Genomic DNA, 22,878 nt, shown 5'->3' with positions numbered 1-22,878 from the left:
CATGCCCTTTTGTCACTATCCATGATACTGTGGCCAGGTAAAGGAATTTTAATGAAATCTGTAAAGCCCATCAAAAAGACTGTCAGAATGCATTTTTCAAGCAGGGTTTGAAATGTCTTACTTCGAAGTCTCTCTCTTCTTAGCCCAGTCCTGAAAGCTACTGAACCACAAAGGGCCTATCGAGTGAAACCTTCACACAAGGAGTAAAGATCATTACACAACACTGTCATTTCTCAGTATGGAACATTTCCCCTATCCAGCCATCAACCAGCCGTCAGATGTGGTGGTAAGATTTTAGATTCTTACAGCAATCAAACATGCCAAATCACAACAATGACTTGGACATTTACAGTATACTTACCACAGTTCTTATGGACTCTGTGCTAGTCTATTTATTTGTGTTCTCTCAACCAATTCCCAAAAAAATCCGAGGTAGTTACTACCATTATACCCAGTTTTCTAATTAGGAAACTGAGCTATGGCTGGCTCTTGAGTTTTTCCTCTTACCTACCATACCACATGACTTGTTCAGTAAGAATACACCACAGTGTTTTGCAGGTTTGTTGTATGTTAAGATAACTGCAAGAAGATACAGAGAAACTGTCATACTCGGTCATCAACTTTAAAATAACATTTAAGGGGGCCAGTGTTCAACACCCAGCTACTCCACTTCTGTTCCAGTTCGCTGCTACTGCGCCTGAGAAAGCAGCAGAGGATGGCCCAAATCCTCGGGCCCCTGTACCCACTTGGGAAACCTGGAAGAAGCTTCAGGCTCCCAGCTTTAGTCTGGCCCAGCCCCAGACAATGCAGCCATTTGGGGAATGAACCAGTGGATGGAAGATATCTCTCTCTCTGTCTCTATTTCTCCTCTTCTCTCTGTAACTCTGCCTTTCAAATAAATAAAAAATAAATCTTTTCAAAAAATGAAAAAAAAAAAAAACCATTTATGAGGAAAAGCTGAAAGAAAAAAAGATGAACACAAAAAGATTAATTTAAAAAAATCTGATTATTACCCCTTAATCTATCAGTCTGTGTGTGTGAATGAGTGTGTACGTATATGTGGTAACCTAGGCAACTATTTCAAAAAAGAAGACTGGTTAATAAAACACACTTTTTGAATGTAAGCACAATTTGCTTTCCAGTTCTCATTATAAAACTGGATGTCTAGTCTTAAAATCTTATGGTAAGGAAAAGGTAGAGGTAACATCTACCTTGAGAGCATTTTGGATCTCACAATTTGCTAATGGCCTGGAGTACCTACCCAGCAATTCCTTGGTTCCAACAAAATCTTTTGCACATCCTTTTTCTAAATTATCCCACGCAATCTTCATGCCTCATGATTTCAAGATTCTATCACTGCAATTTTCAGAAAACTCTTCAAAACCTATCATTCCGAGAAATACAGAGCTGGGCTGCAATATTACATTTCACCAGTAGGTGTCACGACCTGAAACACTATAGATGCCAGCTCAAAGATCTCTTACGTTACAGGAAACAAAAATGACCCCAATTGTATTCAGCTTCAAAGTCTAGAATTCTCTTCACTGAATTTATCTACAGTGTAGGTGTCCATGTTGAATGCCAATGTTGGTATGATATCAAAGTTTAATTGTAAACATTAACAAATAGTAATATATAAACATGTATAAACTGTCAGTGCTAAAATTTTTTTCCTGTTTACTTTTTACATTTAAAACTTACACTATTACCAAATAATTGCTCTAAATAACAAAAGCCATGAGGTTTTGATAGCCAGATAAACAGCATGAAGCTATGACTACAGTAATGGGAAGCCACTGACCACTACATCTAACAACAACAACAACAACAAAAACAAAACAAAACAAAAAACAACCACAACTTACCACTACTGCCACAATCTGCACAGGACAGGAGTTCTTCTGGTTTCTTTTCACGATTTGATTCTTTAGTCCCCAAACAGAAGCTACATATTGGAATGGGATCGGCACGGGGCTATGGCAAAATTAAAACAAAAAACATTGTTTGCTTTCATTTCAAAATAAGAAAACCAAGCAAATTAGATATTCAAATCCTATGTTCTGCTAATGAAAAACCTCTTAAATTATTTGACTACAGTATTATCTGAATTATAGAGTACTATGATAAAAAAAACTTGTGAAATTGTTTAATATAAAACTCAGAAGTAATTTTTACTAAAACAATGAAATCTAAGACTTATATATATTTTACATACTTACTATATATTATATATATATATATTCATATATATTCATGTGAAATTTCTACTCCCAAAATCCATGTCTATAATAAAATGACTCATCTATTCAGTAATATAGTCCATGAATATTACCCAGTGAAAGTAGATTATTTAACTAACAGTTTATCAAATGCTGGTTACTACTATTAAATATCAGACATGAAATATTGGTATGTTCTTAAGTGACATAAAAGAATTGGAATGAGAACTAAAGCCCTGTGAGATTACCTGAAAAGATAAATGACCATTAACAGGGTTTCCTGCACCAGTCTTCAAAAATAAACCCTCAATCTCTTATAAATTCCCACATTATAAAAGAAACACCAAACATTTGTCTAACCCTCTAGCACCCTGTAACTGTCACTATGGAAATTCTTTTAACAATGTATAAATCTACATGTATTTCAGTGTCTCCACTGCTACTTGCTAGGAGCTGGTATTCCTATCTATATAAATAGTTGACTGTATCTACAGACCTGGTCACATTGTTTTGAACAGCTAAAACTATGAAAACTAAAATTTTATTGTACATTCTCAGCCTTCACTCATCTGCTAGTCAACTGATTGATGTCTTTATATTTGAATCTCATAATCAAAAATACAGAACAAGACAACATGACATAATTAGAAATGTTTTATGTAAATTAAATATAAGCTTTTGCTAGGTCTAATTCTCAAAATACATATCAACATAGAATAAACTGTAGGTTCAGCCACGGTATTCCAAATGCTTAATACATTGAGTGGTACACAGGAGGCACTCAAAATATTTGCTAACTAAATAAATGTTTAAATATGCCAATTTTTAAACTTTTAAAATTAAATGATTCCAATAAATATCTCGATTCTTGTGACATCTCATCAAAGTCAAAAATCCATCCTATGACCAAGCATTTGCAAAACTGTTTAATGCGGCTGTCAATTTTATTTTCTGTTGTGAGCATTTCACTGTCTTGCCCTTATTTTCAGCTTAATTTCTTTAATATGCACAGTTTTTTACTTCCTGTGGTAGCTATGCAAATGTATTTTTGTGGCCCCAGTTAAAAAGCAGAGTATTAAAACATTCTGTACTGTTTCTGGTTGTCTTTTGGAAACCAAAATACAAGCTACAACAAATTGGTCACTGACTCCAGCCACAGTTTTTTAAATGCCAGATAATCAGCACTGCATAATTATGGATCCACAGTTATTACTTGCAACCGCTCTACTGCAGTACCTTGGGAACACTTTTGTTCCTTTAAATAGCAATTAAAAGAACAATCTGGTTTTAAAGTGACAACATTCCCCTGATAGATTCTAGCTAAAACCCAGTCCTTGTACTAATGGGATTCCTGCTTTCATTTGATATAACAATGTTCAAGCCACCGCTGCCATCCTTGCAGTGATAAATAATTTACAAAATGTCACATATCATTCATGCAATGAAACTATCCCATTTTTCTTTCCCAGATGAATTTTTAGCTGTAAGAGAGACATGGCCATCAGCCAGCATTCATGCTCATTTTTCGTTTTTAACTAAAGGTAACACAAAGGACAAAGGTTGCTAGTAGTTCATGGCCAGAAAGACTGATGTCCCACAATCTACCCAATAATAGAAAGCATAGATGCTATCACTTAACGCTGCATTCAAGTGAGCCCTACCACACTGATGTATGCTTGCAACCATTTATTTTAAGGATAACTATCTCACAATACTCTATAAAACCACTGCATTATACAGAAATGTCTGCCCTGCTGAATTATTGATAATTCAAAGCACTTTTTGCTAACCTCAGTGTAGCCAAGTCTAATTAACTTCAAAAAATTGTCACTTGTATGAAATGAAACTTTTACAGTAATGTATGTATATGGGTCACAGAATTATTATGACTCACTACTCCCCATCAGACTACATATAAACTGTTTAAGAAAAATAATCCCTTGTAATAAAGTAAAATGGATTACAGTCAGAAAAGAGGTCTGAGTAAATGACAACGTGTTTCTATACAAGTCTATCGCAGACAAATGAAATTTATGAGGTCTGAAAATAAAACACCAAATCTCAAAATTTCTAAGTCCTTTCTTTGAAATCTCAGAGGCACCTAACCTGTTGATCACATTTTCACATCAACATATTTTACTTTAAAACTAATCTTAAGCATGAATGCTCATGAGTAATCTAAAATGAAAATATTCAGCAAGCTCTGCCCTGGGAACACCTCCTCGTCTCATACACAATGGACCTGGGGCTGCTTCTGGGCTACAGGTCATTCTTGCATTATATGTCATTTAATCATCTAACAACCTTGCCAATAATTTGTTTGGTTTGTCTCCATTTTAGGGACAAAACTGAGAATCTAAGAAGTTAGACAATTTACTTATTTATTTTAGAGGCAGAAAGAAACACAGATCCCACCACCACATGACTGCAACAGCTGTAACTGGGCTGGGGCCAGAGCTAGGAGCTGGGGATTCATTCCATGTCTCCCCCACGGGTGGCAGGAACCCAACTACTTGAGCTATCACCACTGCCTTCCAGAGTCTGCATTAGTGAGAAGCTAGAGACAGAAGTCAGAGCCAGGAATCAAACCTCAGGGCTCCAACATGAGACATGCCTGCTTCAAGGTAACTATTCTACAGTTACCAGGCTCAAGTGAGGAGTTAGGACACACACACGTCTGCTTACACTGAAGTCTACATCTCGCCTTTGCTATCTCCATTCTATTCCTCTCAGAAAAATAAATGTTAAAATACTCTCTCCTCGGCCGGCGCCACGGCTCACTAGGCTAATCCTCCACCTGCGGCACCAGCACACCAGGTTCTAGTCCCGGTCGGGGCACCGGATTCTGTCCCGGTTGCTCCTCTTCCTGTCCAGCTCTCTGCTCTGGCCCGGGAGTACAGTGGAGGATGGCCCAGGTCCTTGGGCCCTGCACCCATATGGGAGACCAGGAGAAGTACCTGGCTCCTGCCTTCAGATCAGCGCGGTGTGCCGGCCGCAGCGGCCATTGCCGGGTGAACCAACGGCAAAAGGAAGACCTTCCTCTCTGTCTCTCTCTCACTGTCCACTCTGCCTGTCAAAAAATTTAAAAAAAAAAAAAAAAAAAAAAAACCTATCTCCTCAGTGGCAATAACTATGTACTAATGTGCTCATAATCTCTTGGCAATATTTTTTAAACTACTGAAAAAGGCAACTGCTAACATTCCACAGATGATTCATTACAATGGCGAGAAGATACCTTTACAATGGAGAAACCTAATAGATATTTCCTTAACCAATCAATACAGGACAAACTGACATTGTGTGCTTCCCCAAAGGACTCACTAGCTACACGGCATTCTTTGCTGGACACTTCCTGGGAATCTAGTCACAAAGAAATCAGGCAAATCCAAACTGAGGAAATTTTGTAAAACAATTTGTCTGGCCTCTTCAAAAAATGTCAGTCTTGGAGCTGTTGTGGCACAAAGTGTTACATTGCCACTTTCCATGCCTACCTGCCATGTCAGTGCTGGTTTGAGTTCTAGCTGCTCCTGTCTGATCCAGCTTCCTGCCAATGCACCTAGGAAGGCAATAGAAGATGGACCAAGAGCTTAGGCCCCTGCCACCCTTGTGGGAGACCAGGATGGAGGTCTGGCTCCTGCCTTTAACTTGGGCCAGCCCTGACTGTTGCAGTCATTTGCAAATTAAACAAGCAGATGGAAGATAGATCCCCACCCCCCTCTCTCTCCTTTGTCACTCAGCCTTTCAGAGAGATTTTGTCCATATCATGTAAGACCCAAAAAATGCCAGAATCAGTTTGGGCAACTAAAGGGTCATAAAACCTAAATACAATTTATGGATTTTAAAAGCCACTCATCTGTAAATGATATTATTAGGATAATTAGGGGAAGATACACTAAATATTAGACCATTTACAAACTAAACAAAATACAAATTTCTTGAGGGAACATAATTGAGATTATATAGAAGATGTATGTTCTTTGGAGGTATCTGCTGAAATATTTAGATGTAAAGTGTCATGTTACTGTAACTTTCAAATAAGTCAAGGAAAAAAACCTTAAGTGTGTCTGTATGTGAATGTGCAGAGGGACATAGGAAGCAAACATGATAAAATATTAATAGTGAATCTATGTGAGGGTATATAGGTGTTTATTATACTATTCTTTTGATTTTTTTTACATTGCATGTTTATAACCTTTCAAAACAGAAAACTAAAGAAAAACCAAACAGCACTCACCGCTTCATTCTCAAAAGAGATCTAGAATGAATTATTTTATGGTTGGATTATAAGCATTTATAAAACACAAGATTTCAATCCAATTACTGACTCAACCAAAATACACAGGACAGAGGAGAGAGAGGACTATTGTTTTCTGTAGAACAAGGAAATTTCAGTACCAAAATTCTAGAAGATAAATAACCCTGTTTCTTCAACATATAAAATAAAAGGGAGAAACAGTAGGAAATACACACAGAAGCAGAATCAACAGATTAAGAAATATTTAAAAGGCCTATCAGTCCACCACAATGTGTGGACCGATCTTGATCATGATTCAAAAGTAAAGCAAAAAAAAAAAAAAAAAAATTGTGACACAGTGAAGGAAGCTAGGACTATTTCGCATGAAATGGTAACTCTCCATTTCCCATCCCCCTAGCCCCCAGCAATCTCTATTCTTCATCCTGTTCTCTATGAGTTTGAGTACTGCAGGCACTCAAATAAGCGGAAACACACAGCATTTGTGGCATGGATTATTCTTGAGGTGAAAAAGGTCCTTGTAACCAGGAGAGATCAAGGAGCAACTGGATGAGCCTCACCAGGGCGGTCAAAGCACAACAGAGCACTACGTCCCCCTACTCACTCTGGGCATCCAAGCCTCTTCCAAGGTCCTTTCCAGATCACATGTTTCAACAGTTCTATAACTAGATCATCCTTAAGGTCCTTCCTAGCTCTAATTTTTCATTGATTCTGTCAAACTTAGAATTTTAAAGTGTCTTCAGGACCCTGATCCCGAAATAAACTTTTCTGATCAAACAGTCTTGAAATCCAGGCCAATTCTCTTTTTAAAGGCACAGGGACAGAATGACAAAAAGGGAGAGAGAAAGAGATCTTTCACCCACGAGGTCATTTCCCAAATGCCTGCAACATCTGTGGCTAGGGCTGGGCCAGACCAAAGCCAGGAGCCATAAGCCAGGAACTCAATCCAGGTTTCCACGTGAATGGCAGAGAACCAAGTATCTGAGCAATCACCTGCTGTCCCTCAGGATACACACTACCAGGAAGCTGGAAATGGTAACAGAGCCAGGACTTGAACCCAGGCACTGTGACACAAGATGTGAGGATCCCAAGTGGTGCCATGCCCAATACAACAATGCATTTTTGAGAAGTTTTATTGATTCATTTCTGTTTTGAAAGAAACAATATGTCTCTTAAGTCTTGTTAGTCCAAGTAACCAGACAAAGACAAACAAAAGCTCATGCACTGTATCAGAGCCAGGGATAGCCAGGCTCACATCCTCTTCCTGATAGTGAACCAAAAAAAGAGCTCTGTAGGACACTTCTATGATCTCAGTCTACAATGATCAAGGACACACCTTCTTTCCATAATCCCTTATGGATACATCTGCCTTATTAAATTTCATTTATATTATCTGAAAAAAATTAGTAATTCCAAGTGTTAAAAACAAACCCATTTAGCACTTTTTCCTAACACATTCATACATACTTGCATCACAGAAAGACCAGGATTTATACTCAGGTTTCCATGCCTATGTCTGTGTTGTCTAGGTTTAGGGTTGCTAAAGTTCAGATGTCAAGTGAGTACGGAAAGTATTTGTAAAACTATGAAGCTCTGTTCAAATATTGTTACAATTATTGCAAAATCCACTTTGGCTACAAAAACAAAGAGACCAAACAAACAACTTCAAGTCCTTAATAAACATCAGCACAAATAAATCGTTTTTGAGTTTAGATTTATTCCATGAAAGACTGATTCTGAGCCCTTGTCAGGAATAATAATCCTAGAGGATTAAAAAAAATTTAGTTGGGAGAGTGTTGTGGTGCAGTAGGTTAAGCAGTTGCTCGAGCTGCCTGAATCCAACATCTAAGTGCTGGTTCAAGTCCTAGCTATTCCACTTCCAAACCAACTTTCTGCTAAAGTACACCCTGGCAGACAGTGGGGGATGGCTCAGGTGCCTGAGCCTCCATCGCTCATGTTGTGACTTGGTTCGAGTTCCTGACTCCTGTCTTTAGCCTGGCCCAGCCTGAGCTGTTACAGAGTGAATCAACAGATGCAATATCTTTCTCTGTCTCTTAAATAAACAAAAATGAATAAACATTAAAAGATAATTAATCAAGAATATAGCAATAAGCTAGAAAAATGTCTTAATTGTGAGCCAAGAGCCTAAAACAATCTAAGGGGAAAATTAAAAGAAAATGAATAAAATATGTCAAAGGAGGAAAAGCAACAAATACAAAATCTTAAATAAACACCACAACAGGGGCCGGTGCTGTGGCATAGTGGGTGAAGCTGCCACCTGTGACATGAGCATCCCATATGGTTGCCAGTCCCGGCTGCTCCACTTCTGATCCAGCTCCCTGCTAATGGCCTAGGAAAAGCAGCAGAAGACGGTCCAAATACGTGAGCCCCTGAAACCACCGAGGGAGAACTAGAGAAGGCCCCTGGCTTCTCTGGCTCCAGCCTGGCTCAGCCCTGGCTATTGTGGCCATCTAGGAAGTGAAGCAGCAGGTGAAAGATATCTTCCCCCAATTCCCTCTCTGTAACTCTGACTTTAAAATAAATAAATGAATCTTGGTGCGTGGAGGCGGGGGAAGGGGCCGCAGGGGGTGTCACCACCAAGCAAACAAAGATAAATATATAAACTCATAATCCCAAAGAATCTAACAGTTCACCACTAGACAGTGTCTACACTTTAGCTCACGTAGCTCCAAAACAAGTTGAGTGGAAGGGCTCTTCTGTATCTCTTTAATTTACAGCCCTGGGGCTGGCGCTGTGGTGCAGTAGGTTAAGCCTCCAGCTGTGGCGCCAGCATTCCATATGGGCTCCAGTTCTAGTCCTGGCTGCTCCTCTTCCAGTCCAGCTCTCTGCTATGGCCTGAGAAAGCAGTGGAGGATGGCCCGAGTACTTGGGCCCCTGCACCCGCATGGGAGACCAGGAAGAAGCACCCGGCTCCTGGCTTCGGATCGGCACAGCTACGGCCATTGCAGCCATTTGGGGAGTGAACCAACAGACAGAAGACCTTTCTCTCTGTTTCTCCCTCTCACTGTCTGTAACTCTACTTCTCAAATAAATAAATAAAATCCTTAAAAAGAATTTACAGCCCTTTGTTCTACTGTACTGAAATTTGAAGTTTAGGTAATGCTTTACTTCTCAAGTGTTTCACTTGTGCTCAATGCAAACTCTGTGAGACAAGAGCTGGCAGCTTCTTTCATCTCCATTTTACAGGTAGGTTAAGTGTCTCCCTGTGGAAACATAGCTAGTAAGAAAAAGGGACCCCAGTCGGCTGACTCCAGACCTTTTGCTTTCACTTTTTTTGTGTTTTGTCCTTCATGTTGCTTGCAGCTTGATTCTGACACTGCCTTATAGGAAAGGTTGGTTAAACTGGATCATCCTCCTTGAAACTTTAACCTACCCCCAGTACTCTAGAATCTCCATAGCTTACTCAATTTTTTTCATAACACATCACTATCCATTATATTATTTAAAATGTGTCTATTTTGTTTGTCTTACTAAACTATAAGACTCTGTTCATTGCTGTAGCGGACAGTATCAAAGTACATTTGTTAAATAAATGAATGAACAAACTACTCTGAGGATGGGAATAAGTCCCTCTAGTTCAACAAGACCCCCAAAACTGACAACTATCCTTTATTTCACATAAATCCTTAATGACAACAAATATGACATGTAAAGCAACCATCAATGGCAAAGTGGATTAATTCCATTACTGTCTAATTTGAAGGCTTTATTTTATTAAGACACACATAATCAATTACATTTATGTTTGCTACATACCTCCCTGGGCATTATCTGACAAGACAGAATCAAGACTTAAAAATCAGCTGGGAGACCAGTACTGTAGTATATTGGGTAAAGCCACTGCCTGCAGTGCCAGCATCCCATATGGGTACCAGTTCAAGTCCCAACTGCTCCACTTCCAATCCAGCTCCCTGCTAATTCACCAGAGAAAGCAGCAAAAGATGCCCCAAGTGCTTGTGCCCCTGCATCTAGGTGAGAGACCTGGAAGAAGCTCCGGCCCCTGCCTTTGGATCAGCCTAGCCATTTCATGAGTGAACCAGCAGATGGAAGATTTCTGTCTCTGCCTCTCTCCCTCTCCCTCTGTAACCCTACCTTTCAAATAAATAAATTTTAATTTAAAACAAAACAAAACAAAGAATCCTTAAAAAAGAAAATGAGCTAGGAAGAAAATTATCTCCCCACTACCATAAACATTAACTTCCAGTGGTCGTTCAGAAATAGTATGTGTTGTACATAAAATAGATTTGGGGCCATGACTAGTTGCCATGGGTGACACTCTCTCCCCATTGACCTGTTTCTTCCCTCTCAAGAAAGAACACAAATAGAAAGATAAAAAGGGAAGAAGCCAGGTATGATGAGTATACTGCAATGAGAGTGACAAAATTATAACAAGAGTATAGATTGGCTCGATGTATTTAAAAAAGTATTTCTACAAACTTCAGTGCTTTGCCAATGTTACTGTCCACAAACTTCGTAACTGACAGCACCGCGACAACAGAGGCAGAGAACCACTCTGGTTGTTTCTAGAGTAACATGCAATATTATTTTCCTTTTTCCACTTGGGCAATCTATATGACATTTATCAGTTATTGCCATTTAACCCACCTACTCAACTGAAGTCTGTCTGAACAGATCAAGCCCACTGCTAATTGGGAGACAGACCATGGACACCAAGGATTTTCTTTTACAGCAATCTGTTCAAGATGTGGTCTTCAGAAACACACCCACTCTAACAGTGTGGATATCCTATGATGATCTAAATTGCCTTATTTTTTCTAAGCGTTAACTTGCTCCCATGGGCAGCAGCAGTAACTTCGGTCATTGCAGTCACTCCTCAGCAGGGAGGTTCAGTGCCCAGCTCTGCCTCAGAGTAGCCCCGGGTCTATTTCCGATCCTCTGGGGCAAAATGCAACTCTATTCAAGATGTGCTTGTCGCCATTTTCTCTACACTCATGGACTCTTTTGTTTTATTATAAGGCTATTCTTACAATTCCATCATAATTTCAGACCTGAGTAGACACTAAATAATTTCTTCCAGAAGATAATTGGAGACACACTTACAATAAGACTTAACACAGGCAACAATTTTACCATAATTTTTTCTCGCTGTATAGATTTTTATTATATCACCTCCCCTGCTCATTATACTTCTCTGTGGGTAATTGATTCTGCAAGTGCGCACTATATCATCCCCACCGGCTCTGTGGATTGAGTTTCTATATTGCTCTGAGCAAAAGGATTTATTATTGTTAATGTATGGAGATCCTGAATGTGCTGCTGTATTTTACCTCCCTGTCACGCTGATGAGGGGTCTGTGTATTTTAAGTGTTAGTAAATACATAAAATCTAGTAAAATAAAAATTTTTAAAAGCATCCCTACCCATAGCTGTAGAATGTCACTTCTTTTTTCATTTAAAAAACAATTTAGAAACTGAAAATTCAATGATCACATACTGTGAAATTCCCATGATCAAAGGCTAATTTGGAAGTAAAAAAAAAATAATAATAAAAGCTTAGGCACAAAGGTCACAAAGGAAAAAAAGGCTTTCTAAGAACATCAGCCACAACAGTTTCAATTGTGTGGCGTTAATTGAAATGCTCACTTTGTATCCTGTAGTCTAGAACTTGTTCTAATTAGGCAGGTGTGCCATTTATAAGCATGCTGATTAAGGAAAGAGATTCTACTGGAAGGAAACAAATCTAACCCTGCACACTGCTGTTTAACAAAGCAATCTCATTCGTTCTTTTTGGGGGTGAGAGCAGGAGCGAGCTGAAATCTACAAATTTGGTGGGGTGGAGGGGGTGGGCAATGAAGCAATTATTTGCCTCCAGGGCTTCTATTTCTTATCTGGACAGGGACTTTGCTTTCAAGATTTCATCTGAAAGTCTTTCACACACCCCTGCCATTAGAATCAGCAGATATTGCATTTATCTTCTTAAGAGCGATCAAAGGCTGATTCAACACAGCTGGAAATGCAACACATGGTTGCCTAAAGTCTGTTTAGGATTTACAAACTATTCTCTTTGGCAGGCTTGTCAAATACTAGCAATATAAACCCTATCCTAGATTGAAGAAAATGTAATTTTAAAATTAACTCATTAAAATCTATAGTGATTCCTTTTTATTTAAAAAAAAATCACAAAATACTTCTCAAGTTATTCAACCTCCGGTGCTACAAAAACCATGAGTGAAGCAGGACTAAACTTTGAAACCATTATTCTTTGAAGGATAAGAAAACCGACCTGGATATAAACAGAAATTCTACCTTAAAGATAGCAGGAAAAACAAAGGAAGTAAGAAATCTCTGGCACCAGATTTTGAAAATGCAAATGGTGCTATTGGTTCTAAGTCATCTATGTGACTTGGTAGCAAGTACGGTGGCAATGCTTAAAGGACAGGCATAACAGCAACTTACAAGAGAGGCAAACAATGGCTGCTACTTAGCAAAACTGTATTTCAGCTACAGAAAAAGGCAGCTGGCTTCTACAGTTACCCAAGGGAACCATTTTAATCCAGACATGGTGCCTACAACCCTGCCTAGGCACAATGGGAAGAGACACTTTCTCATTATTCACCCTGCCTGGAGAAACCTGCACTAACTGCTCAGAGGAATACACAGGCAACACTGAATTTAATTAGATCCAAATGTCGAAGGAGAATGCAAACAAGACATAGGTAGACAAATAAAAAGCTAGAAAAGTTGCACATTAGTCACTTTCTCAATATCATCACCACTACCACCAGCCACGAGAATGTGCTGCCTTCCCAGAGATTCACCTGGCAGTGGAGAGCTACGCACTAGTCAGTAAGTTACTTAGACTATTTACTCAGTACCCGAAGGATGCCAAGCAGGATATAACTGGTATTCCATGCGCTTGTCCTCACAGAACCAATAAAAGAAGTGTAATTCCATTACCACACTTAATTCTCAATTGCCCTGAGGGCACACAAACCATCTGGCATACAGAATGTCCATGCCCCGATCTTTTACTTTTGTTTTCCTCATTTCTCACTACCTCCCACCCTTTCAATTACTGTATTCATAAGCAGTAGGAAAAGAGGATTGCTTGCGTAATTACTGTCTCAGTGTGAAGACCTCTAACCTTGTTTCGCAGAGTTTGTTCTCTGCAGCAGAAGACTAGGCTCCTTTTGTGGCAGAGGTTCTAGATCTCCCAACGCTTGAGGCCAGGCACTGCTCATAAGGACAGGAAGCTTGATGGGCTTTCCCCGCAGGGCAAGGATTTGTTTAAGCTCAATTTCCTAGAACTTTAACAGTCTACAGAAAGCTACTAAGGGTTTACAACAGGAAGAAGAAAGCTCATTACTTGTGTGAAATCAGTAAAAGTCTGCGTAGTTTAGGTCAACAATGTACTGTGAGAGCTCAGTGAAGGAGACCCTTGTTGGGCTTATCTTAATTACCATATATAATAAAGAACTACATGCACTGTAAATGCTTGATAAACATTTGTTAAATATAATAACGTAACAGTATTTCTTATAGCTGGTACTTTCTCATCAATTTCTGAATTTTGTTCTTAGCATATACATGGTAAAGAAATACTAGAATAGCACATGTTTATGGGGGAAATATACATCTTAAAAATCACTGATTTAGAACTTTCACTTCTGGTGCCTTCTGGCACTGTGGCATTGCAGGTTAAGCAGCCACTTGGGATGCCTGCATCCCACAGCAGAGTGGCTGCTGGAATCCCACCACTCCACTTCTAATCCCATTTCCTGCTAAAGCGCCTGGCGAGGCAGCAGATGATGATCCAGGTATTTGGGTTTTTAACTGCCATGATAATTATATGGATATACGAGTTTGTCCAAACTGGATGAAGGTACATTGTATTATGTTAACTGCACCTCAGAAATGGTCACTTTTTTTAAAACGGGATTTAAGTTCATGAGAGACACTAACTGCTCTTTAAATTTCCTTTCTAGCAACATCTTTGATTTGGTAACTGAATTATTTTGGCAGCCTAAAATTAAGAAATATTTTTTCTCTAAATCATATAAATAATTAGAATTGGAGCTATATTCTTAAATCTTTCAATGCAGTCACCAGTAAAGTCATCTGGACCTGGAATCATTTGTAGGGATTACAGATCAGCCAGAGGGTTAGTTTAGCAGTTAAGACACTGATTAAGGTAATCAGTCCCACACCCACATGCCTAAAGCAGGTTCCCAATTCCAGCTCTAGACTCCAGCTTCCTGCTGATGCAGACCACGAGAGGCAGTGGTGATAGCTCCAATAACGCGTGTGAGACCGGAACTGAGCTCCCTGCTTCTATCTTCTGCCTTCGCTCAGCCCTGGCCGTTTGAGACATTTGGGGAGTGAGCCAGGAGATGGAAGTTCCTTAATGTATCCCAACTTAAAAATAATGGATCAAGCCAGCGCCGTGGCTCACTAGGCTAATCCTCCGCCTTGCGGCGCCGGCAGACCAGGTTCTAGTCCCGGTCGGGGCACCGGATTCTGTCCCGGTTGTCCCTCTTCCAGGCCAGCTCTCTGCTATGGCCAGGGAGTGCAGTGGAGGATGGCCCAAGTGCTTGGGCCCTGCACCCCATGGGACACCAGGAGAAGTACCTGGCTCCTGCCTTCAGATCAGCGCGGTGCACTGGGTGGTGCGGCCGCAGCAGCCATTGGAGGATGAACCAACGGCAAAAGGAAGACCTTTCTCTCTGTCTCTCTCTCTCTCACTGTCCACTCTGCCTGTGAAAAAAAAATAAAATAAAATAAAATGGATCAACCTAGCTAGAGATTTCTGAATTCTGGTGTTTTTAAAGGACCAACTTTTGATTTCTTTTATTTATTTTGTGTTCTTTTTTTTGTAGAAAATGTTAATTCTAATACAGAAACCTGATTGCTATAATTTAATATTAGTATCTAATTCAAAAGAGAAAGCCATGTGACACTCTCTTCCTTGAATGCTGTGGGTCATTCAACCCTGGTGCCACACATACTTCATGTTTTAGGGAAAGAATACTAGGAGAATTGCTCTCTAGATGCGGTTCTTACCCAGATGCTAACATAAGGCTCACCTACAGAGCTTTTTAAAGATGCAGGGCAAGCATTTAGCCTAGCAGTTAAGATGTCCCACTGAATCCATGCCAGCTTCCTGTTAATGCAGGCCCTGGGAGGCAGCAGAAATAGCTGAAGTAGTTGAGCTCCTGGCACCATGTGGTAAACCTAGACTGAGTTTCCTGCCTCCAGCATGACCCTGGCCCAGCCCCAGCCACTGCAGGCATCTGGGTAGTGAACTGGCAGATGAGAGCTCACTCTGTGCGTCTCTCAAATAGATAAATTAAAAAATAAAACAAACAAAAAACTTTAAAACTGTTCTGTACCTAAGCCACAAAAACAGATTTTGATTTAGTAGATATGCAATTCACTTAGACATCTTAATTTTTTACAAGCTCCAAGGAGGCAGGGCAGTGAACACATGGGCATATTTGCAAGCTTAAATCTCCTCAGTGAAAGGGCTAACTACTTTGTTGACTTGAAAATAATCACATATGTATGTTCTTTCTTAATTCCAAATATTACAAAGGCATAAAAAATAGAAAGTAAGTCTCCCCCTCTTGTCTAACTCTGAGGCCCTCAATCCCCACGTTTGTTGAGATGCTTGTATTAACAGACCTAGCACAAACACAAATTAAAGCAACCCATTCCCATTCTAACAGATACTGAGGTTATTACCGCTCTCTTGCTTCTGCAAAAATGTAGAAATATGCAATTACATGTACAAATAAGCCTGAAGGATAAATTCCTGCAAGGGAAGCTGGGGAACAAAAACACGGCCATTTTTAACTGGAGAGAACTGTACCACTAACGTATTTTATCAGATTCTTTCCTTTGCCGATTAAATTATTTTAAATTGTACTATATTTTAACAGAAACGCATGTTTCACATCAACTTGAAGTTTTTAAAAATCTGACTCACAGCTTATATTTTAAACAAAAAAGGAATAATTTACCTTATCCCCTAGTGTATGACAATACAGATAAAGCTGTGCATCCACCACCAACCATAACTCACGGTTAATCAAAGAACAGTGTTCTCATTACATTGTTACAACCACTACACTGGAGGAAACAGATCACACAGAGGTAAAGCAGTAGCCAGCACGGAGATGGGCAAACCGAATTCTGCTCTCCTACCCAGTGATCTGTCAGTATCATGACACCCAGTGCGGCAACTTCACACTAAAAACATAATTAAAGCCTGATTACAGGGAGACAGCAGGGTGTAATTGTTATGAAAATAATAAGAGTGCATAATACTTTTATCTAAGACCGTTTGTTATAAGAAATCTCCCCATGTGAGTTTGACAGATCAATGAAACTTTGAGGTCATAGATTTTTTTTCACCAGTTCATAAGTTTCAGTATTCTTTCCACATTCAGTGTCACAACAAAGAATAATCTACAGAATCAAAGAATAATCAGGGACCCTAATAAACCCATTTATTTACAGAAGTAAACACCAGTACTGCAGACTAGACTTTTCTTCCTCTCTCCCTCCTCCTTCTTTCCAGTTATCTGCCATGTGTTTGTTCTGAGGGCCTGGCCCACTGATAACACCACTGCTAGTCCACTGCACAGAGCCATCTCTAAGTTATTAATGGGTTTTGGGGGATAGTTACGGGGTTGGGAAGATGATCACTGGTTCTCAAATTTCAGTATGCAAACAAAACAGCTGGAGACCTTGTTAAAAAGGAGATGCTGGTTCAGTGGTTCTGGGATGGGACCTGAAATTCTGCATTTCTATCAAGCTTCACAGTAATACTGATGGGGCTGATCTATGTTCTACACTTTTTAGTAGTAAGAATACATATGCCTTTAAAAAAAAAAAAACCCAAAATTTAATGACAGCAAACATTTACTTCTTTAAAGAGATTTATTAATTTGAAAGGCAGAGTTACAGAGAAGGAGAGGGAAAGAGATCTTCCATCCACTGGTTCATTCTCCAAATGGCCGTAATGGCTAAGGCTGGGCCAGGCTGAAGCCAGGAGCCAGGGGCCCAAGCACTTGGGCCATCTTCTGCTGCTTTCCCAGGCACACTACCAGGGAGTTATCAGAAGTAGAGCAGATGGGACTTGAACTAGAAACCATATGGGATGCTGGCGCTGAAGGCAGCAGCTTAACCTGCTACACGACAGCATTGGCCCCAGCGGCAAATATTTAAAGAGCACTTAATATGAACAGATATTCAGGTAAACATTTAATCTTTAAAATGCCAGAGGGTAGCTATTTATTATCTTTACTTTACCAGTGAGAAAACTGAAGTGAACTTTCCCAACCATCAGCTGCAGGCCATTACATTACCCTGTCTCCCGCTATCACATTCACCATCACTTTACAGCTGTCCCTGAGGACAGGCAGGGGATTGGATCCAGGACCACTGTGGGTACCAAAACCTAGGAGTGCTGAAGAATCCTATATAAAATAGTGGTTTACAGGCATATAACCTACACAATGTCCTCCTGTATACTTCAAATCATCTCTGTATTGTGTAAACGCTATGAAAATAGTTATACTGTATTGATGAGGGAATAATGACGGGGGAAAAAGTCTATACATATTCAATACAGACACAGCTTTTTTTTTTTCCCCCAAATATTTTCAATGTGCAGTTGGTTGGATGCCCAGATGCAGAACTCATAGAAACCCCCAGGAAACCCCTGGAAACCCAGGGCCAACTGTCCTAGTATTGTTAGTAACAGATGTCACCATTTCTCAGGCTGACACACAGGAGGAAGCGATTGTTTAAAGGCCTTCCTTTTTGAGCTCCTGTAAATTCCAGTTTAGATAAATAAACAGATCATTATATCTGATCTGTTGGGGTAAAGATCCGGAAGAATCTTAAACCAATATTTGACAAAATGGACAATCTACCCTTGGGTAATAACTGGCTGTGCTTTCAGAAGCTATTGAGATAATGATGCTGCTGTTTTAAACCTTGTGGCTCTTTTTTAACCAAGGTGTGACAGTGGAACAGCCTGCCTTTGAAGTTAAGACTCACTTTGGTTACAATATGAATTCCAGCCTATTTGGTTTTCATGCTACATTTTATACTTTTTAGAGATCAGGCTAAACATACAATTCTCAGTCAAAATGTCCTGTAGAGTAACTCAATCTGAGCAGGGGCGCTTTAACTCACTGCCAAATAAAAGCATGATCGCCTTATTCCACACACAAATACCATTCTAGGATAGGCCAATTAATCATGAATATAACTTTTCAGACATTACATAATTTCACATAGACTTGCTTATAATGCCTGCCAAAGAAAACAGCAATTTGTATCACCAGGAATAAATCTACACTTGAGAAGAAATAAAAGTTAAAAATACAAAACAGTGAAACTCTGGTCACCTCTCTTATTTCACCCTCTCATAATTTCTCTAATGATTTTATTTTACAAAACCAGCTAATTAAACCATTTAAAACTATATAGGTTATAAAATAAAAATAAGGAAATCTAAGTAATTTTTATACCTACAAAACGGGTGGCTTCTATGATTCAAGTAGTGGCACTACAAAAATATATAATCAAGTCATGTGCACACTGAACACTCCTGGATTCTCCAATATTAAACATGCATGCACACACACAAACACATAGTAGCATACTAAAATAGTTATTACCATTTTTTTTTTTACAAATTCTATTTTGCTTTCTAAAATTGCTTTGTAAATCTAAATATGTCATTGATACAACTCTGGTAAATTAGGATTCAGTGATTAACATTTTCAAATATAAGTAAATCAACATTAGCCTGGTTAGTGTCATAAAAAAAAAAACCATACTCATCAAGGGCCGGCACTGTGGCGCAATAGTTAAACCACCATTTGCAATGCTGGCATCCCACATGGGTGCCGGTTTGAGTACCAGCTGCTCCACTGCTAATCCAGCTCCCTGCTAATGGCCTGAGAAAGCAGTGGAAGATGACCCAAGTGCTTGGGCCCCTGCACCCATGTGGGAGACCCAGGAAGAAGTTCCTGTCTCCTGGCTTTGGCCTGGCCCATTTGAGGAATGGAAGATCTCTCTCTTTTTCTGGTTCTTCTCTCTCTAACTCAAATAAATAAATAAATCTTAAAAAAAAAAAAAAAAAACACCCATTAGACTAGGATTACCTTCGGCATGTTTATATTATTTCTTAACAGAATATATACAGGCAACAAAACTAGGAAAACAAAAGTAATAAATCACACTCCTGCTAAAGATGTTCTCTTTCAAGCTATCCTTTTAAAAACAATATTAAGTTACCTTGCATTTACTTAAAATTAAGAGGACAAGTGCCTGCTTTTTGAAATTTTCCTATGGAAAATCTATCTCCCAATCATCACCACCCAAAAGAATGCAAGTACCCACATAACTACATGGCACTCTACTGTATTTAAACAAGATCAGACCATTAATACCAGGTCTTTCCTAGTCATGTAGAAACAACTGGCACAGGGGCTCCCAACTTTGATCAAACTCTTGTGTCACTAGTCAGGATTTTACTAAAATTTATTTTCTGTGTTTTCCTGTCGTTCCCCGTCTTCGTGGAGGAACGACACAGAACCCTGTGCTGTTCTTTTGTCTGCTTGGCCCTCCCCGGGTTTGCTGCTGGTTCTTCCCGGGTTGGCTACTGGTTCTTCCCGGGTTGGCTGCTGGTCCTTCCTGGGTTGGCTACCGACCCTTCCACCTCCGTGGAAGGGCGGTTCCCCCTGCCACTTTCCCCACTTCCACGGGGGAGCGGCACACCGCCGGCCGGCTCTCTCGGGGGCTGCACAGGTGTTCCTCTTAGCTGTTCCCTTAGATGTTCCTAGTGCATGCCGTCTCTCTCCTCCTTTATAGTCCTCTTCCACCAATCCCAACTCTGCTACCCACACGCCGAGTACGCTGCTCTCCTCCAATCAGGAGCAGGTCCTGCTGTTTATTGGTTGAACTGGAGGCAGCTGTGTAGAAGCTGTTTCCTCCTCTCCCAGCGCCATATTGTGGGAGAGCAGATGCATAGAATAAGTCTTAATTCCAGTAACTTAGTCTAGTCCGAGTTGCTCCCCACATTTTCCATCTTTAAAATACATATTTATTCATTTTCTAAAAAGTAGCATATGCAGATATGTGCATACACACATATATGCATATACAAGGGGACTTCAAAAATTTCATGGCAATGGGCAGGGTGGGGGGTGGGCACTTGGACTAGCAGTTAAGATGCCAGTTTGAACACCTGGGTCTCATTTTTTTTGGACCTAAGCTAGATTCCCAGCTGCCCACCAATACAGACCCTTGGATACTGCAGTGACGCTGCAAGTCACTGGGCTTCCTACCACCTGCGCAGGAGATCTGCATTGAGTTCACAGCTCTTGGCTTTAGCCCAGCTCAGCCCAGCCCAGTCCAAGCTGTTGTGAGCATTCAGACAATGAGCCAGCAGATGGGAGCATGTTCTCACGCAGGCATGCTCTGTTTCTAAAATAAATATACATTTTAACCTTTTTCTTTAAAGAAATACATATTTCTTTTAATAAAAAGGTTTTTATTTATTTATTTGAGAGGTAGAGTTACAGACAGTGAGGGTCCTCTATCCACTGGTTCACTCCCCAAGTGGCAGCAACAGCAGGAGCTGGGCAGATGTGAAGCCAGGAGCCAGGAGCTTCTTCTGGGTCTCCCACGTGGGTGCAGGGGCCCAAGGACTTGGGCCATCTTCTGCTGCTTTCTCAGGCCACAGCAGAGAGCTGGACTGGAAGAGGAGCAGCCAGGACTAGAACTGGCGCCCATATGGGATGCTGGCGCTGCAGGAGTAGGATTAACTTACTGTGCCATAGCACTAGCTCCAGAAATACATCTTTGTATAAAAAGTTTGTGAAAAATGGAACTGAAAGGTGTTTATTTCAGTAAAAAATGTTTTAAATCTATACATAGACCTTTCCTAATATACATTTCCTATGAACTTTTTGAAGAGCCCTCACATTTATGTAGGCATATGTACGTTCATGCATATAATATGGGGGCATGCTCTTTATTATCTGATCACCAACTAATAAATAATAATACTTAATATTTGTTGCACTCTATTTGGAAGGTACTAAGTCAATGGCTTAAATTATTTCAACAGTCCTACGAAGTAGGTGTTACTGTCACAGTTATATTAAGTTGAAAACCACAGCACAGAAAGGTTAAATAATGGGCCCAAAAAGCTTAACTGCAAGTAACAGAGCTCAGATTCCAACACATGCAGCTGACCTCACAACATGCTTTCTTCACCCTTCTGAGAATCTCTAATTAGGAACAGTAACCAGAACAGAGACAGGATACCGTCATTACACATAAGCAAAGAGTAAGGTTCATTTTGGAAGTAGAAAGAAGAGGTTAGTTTTTAACTGGGGTGGATATTAGAGGAAGAAGCTAAGGGAGGTCTATTGTCACAGAAGAGGAACAGGAAAAGAGCAGCAATATTCTATGTAATTCAAAAGGACCTTAAGGAAGATGGATGAGGTAAATTATTTAGGACAGGGGAAAAAAAGGGGGACCAGCACTGTGGCCCAGTAGGTTGATCTCTGCCTGTGGCGCTGGCATCCCATATGGCACTGATTTGAGTCGTGGCTGCTCCTCTGATACGGCCTGGGAAAGCAGTGGAAGACGGCCCGAACACTTGGGCCCCTGCACTCACATGGGAGACCCAGAAGAGGCCCCTGTTTCCGGATCAGCTCAGCTCCAGCCATTATGGCTATTTGGGGAGTGAACCAGCAGATGGAGGACCTTTCTCTCTGTCTCTCCCTCTTACTGTCTGTGTCTCTCAAATAAATAAATATCTTTAAAAAAAAAAAAAAAAGAAAAGAAAAAAACCCAATCTGTTGAGAACAGACTGTAAGAAAATGGTAGCACCTGAGAGAAGGCTCAAACACTAAAGTAACAAGTCAACAAACAAGGTGGTACTAGGGTGAGCACTACGGTACAACAGATTAAGCTACTGCATGGTATGCCTGCATCCCATATCCGAGAGCCTGGTATTGAGTCCTGCTTCCACTTAACATCCAGCATCCTGCTAATGCACCTGAGAGACAGCAGATGATAACTAAATACTAGGTTTCTGCTATCCACATGGGAAGAACAGATGGAGTTTCTGGCTCCTGGCCTAGCTCCCGCTGTTGCAGATGTTGGGGAACAGAACCAGGTATAAGAACTCTCTCCCTCTCCTTCCTTCTTTCTGTTATTCTATCTTTCAAATAAAAAAAAAAATTTTAGGGGCTGGTGCTGTGGTATAGCGGGGCCACCTGCAGTACTGGCATCCTATATGGGTGACACTTCCACTTCCAATCCAGCTCCCTGTTAAAAACAATTTTTTTTGAAGTTGCTACCTAGAAATGAATGGAAACAGAGAGAGAAGGCT

At 40.2% G+C, this 22,878-nt stretch overlaps 1 protein-coding gene across 18 annotated transcripts in view; it reads right to left on the bottom strand.

Moving 5' to 3' along the window:
• KAT6B (lysine acetyltransferase 6B) overlaps positions 1–22,878 on the bottom strand; it is a 229,521-nt gene that overhangs the window by 78,048 nt on the left and 128,595 nt on the right. For all 18 annotated transcript variants that reach the window (XM_089313499.1, XM_089313500.1, XM_051823152.3 and 15 more), the window contains exon 4: positions 1,866–1,974. In XM_089313499.1, the coding sequence (XP_089169625.1) occupies positions 1,866–1,974 (109 nt within the window). The remainder of the gene's footprint in view (positions 1–1,865; positions 1,975–22,878) is intronic.

The sequence above is a fragment of the Oryctolagus cuniculus genome, chromosome 15 (genome assembly GCF_051225735.1).
Source record: "Oryctolagus cuniculus isolate XC-2025 breed Fujian yellow rabbit chromosome 15, ASM5122573v1, whole genome shotgun sequence".
Lineage (NCBI taxonomy): Eukaryota > Metazoa > Chordata > Mammalia > Lagomorpha > Leporidae > Oryctolagus > Oryctolagus cuniculus.
The sequence above is the reverse complement of the archived record's forward strand: the minus strand, read 5'-3'. Positions and strand labels throughout refer to the sequence as shown.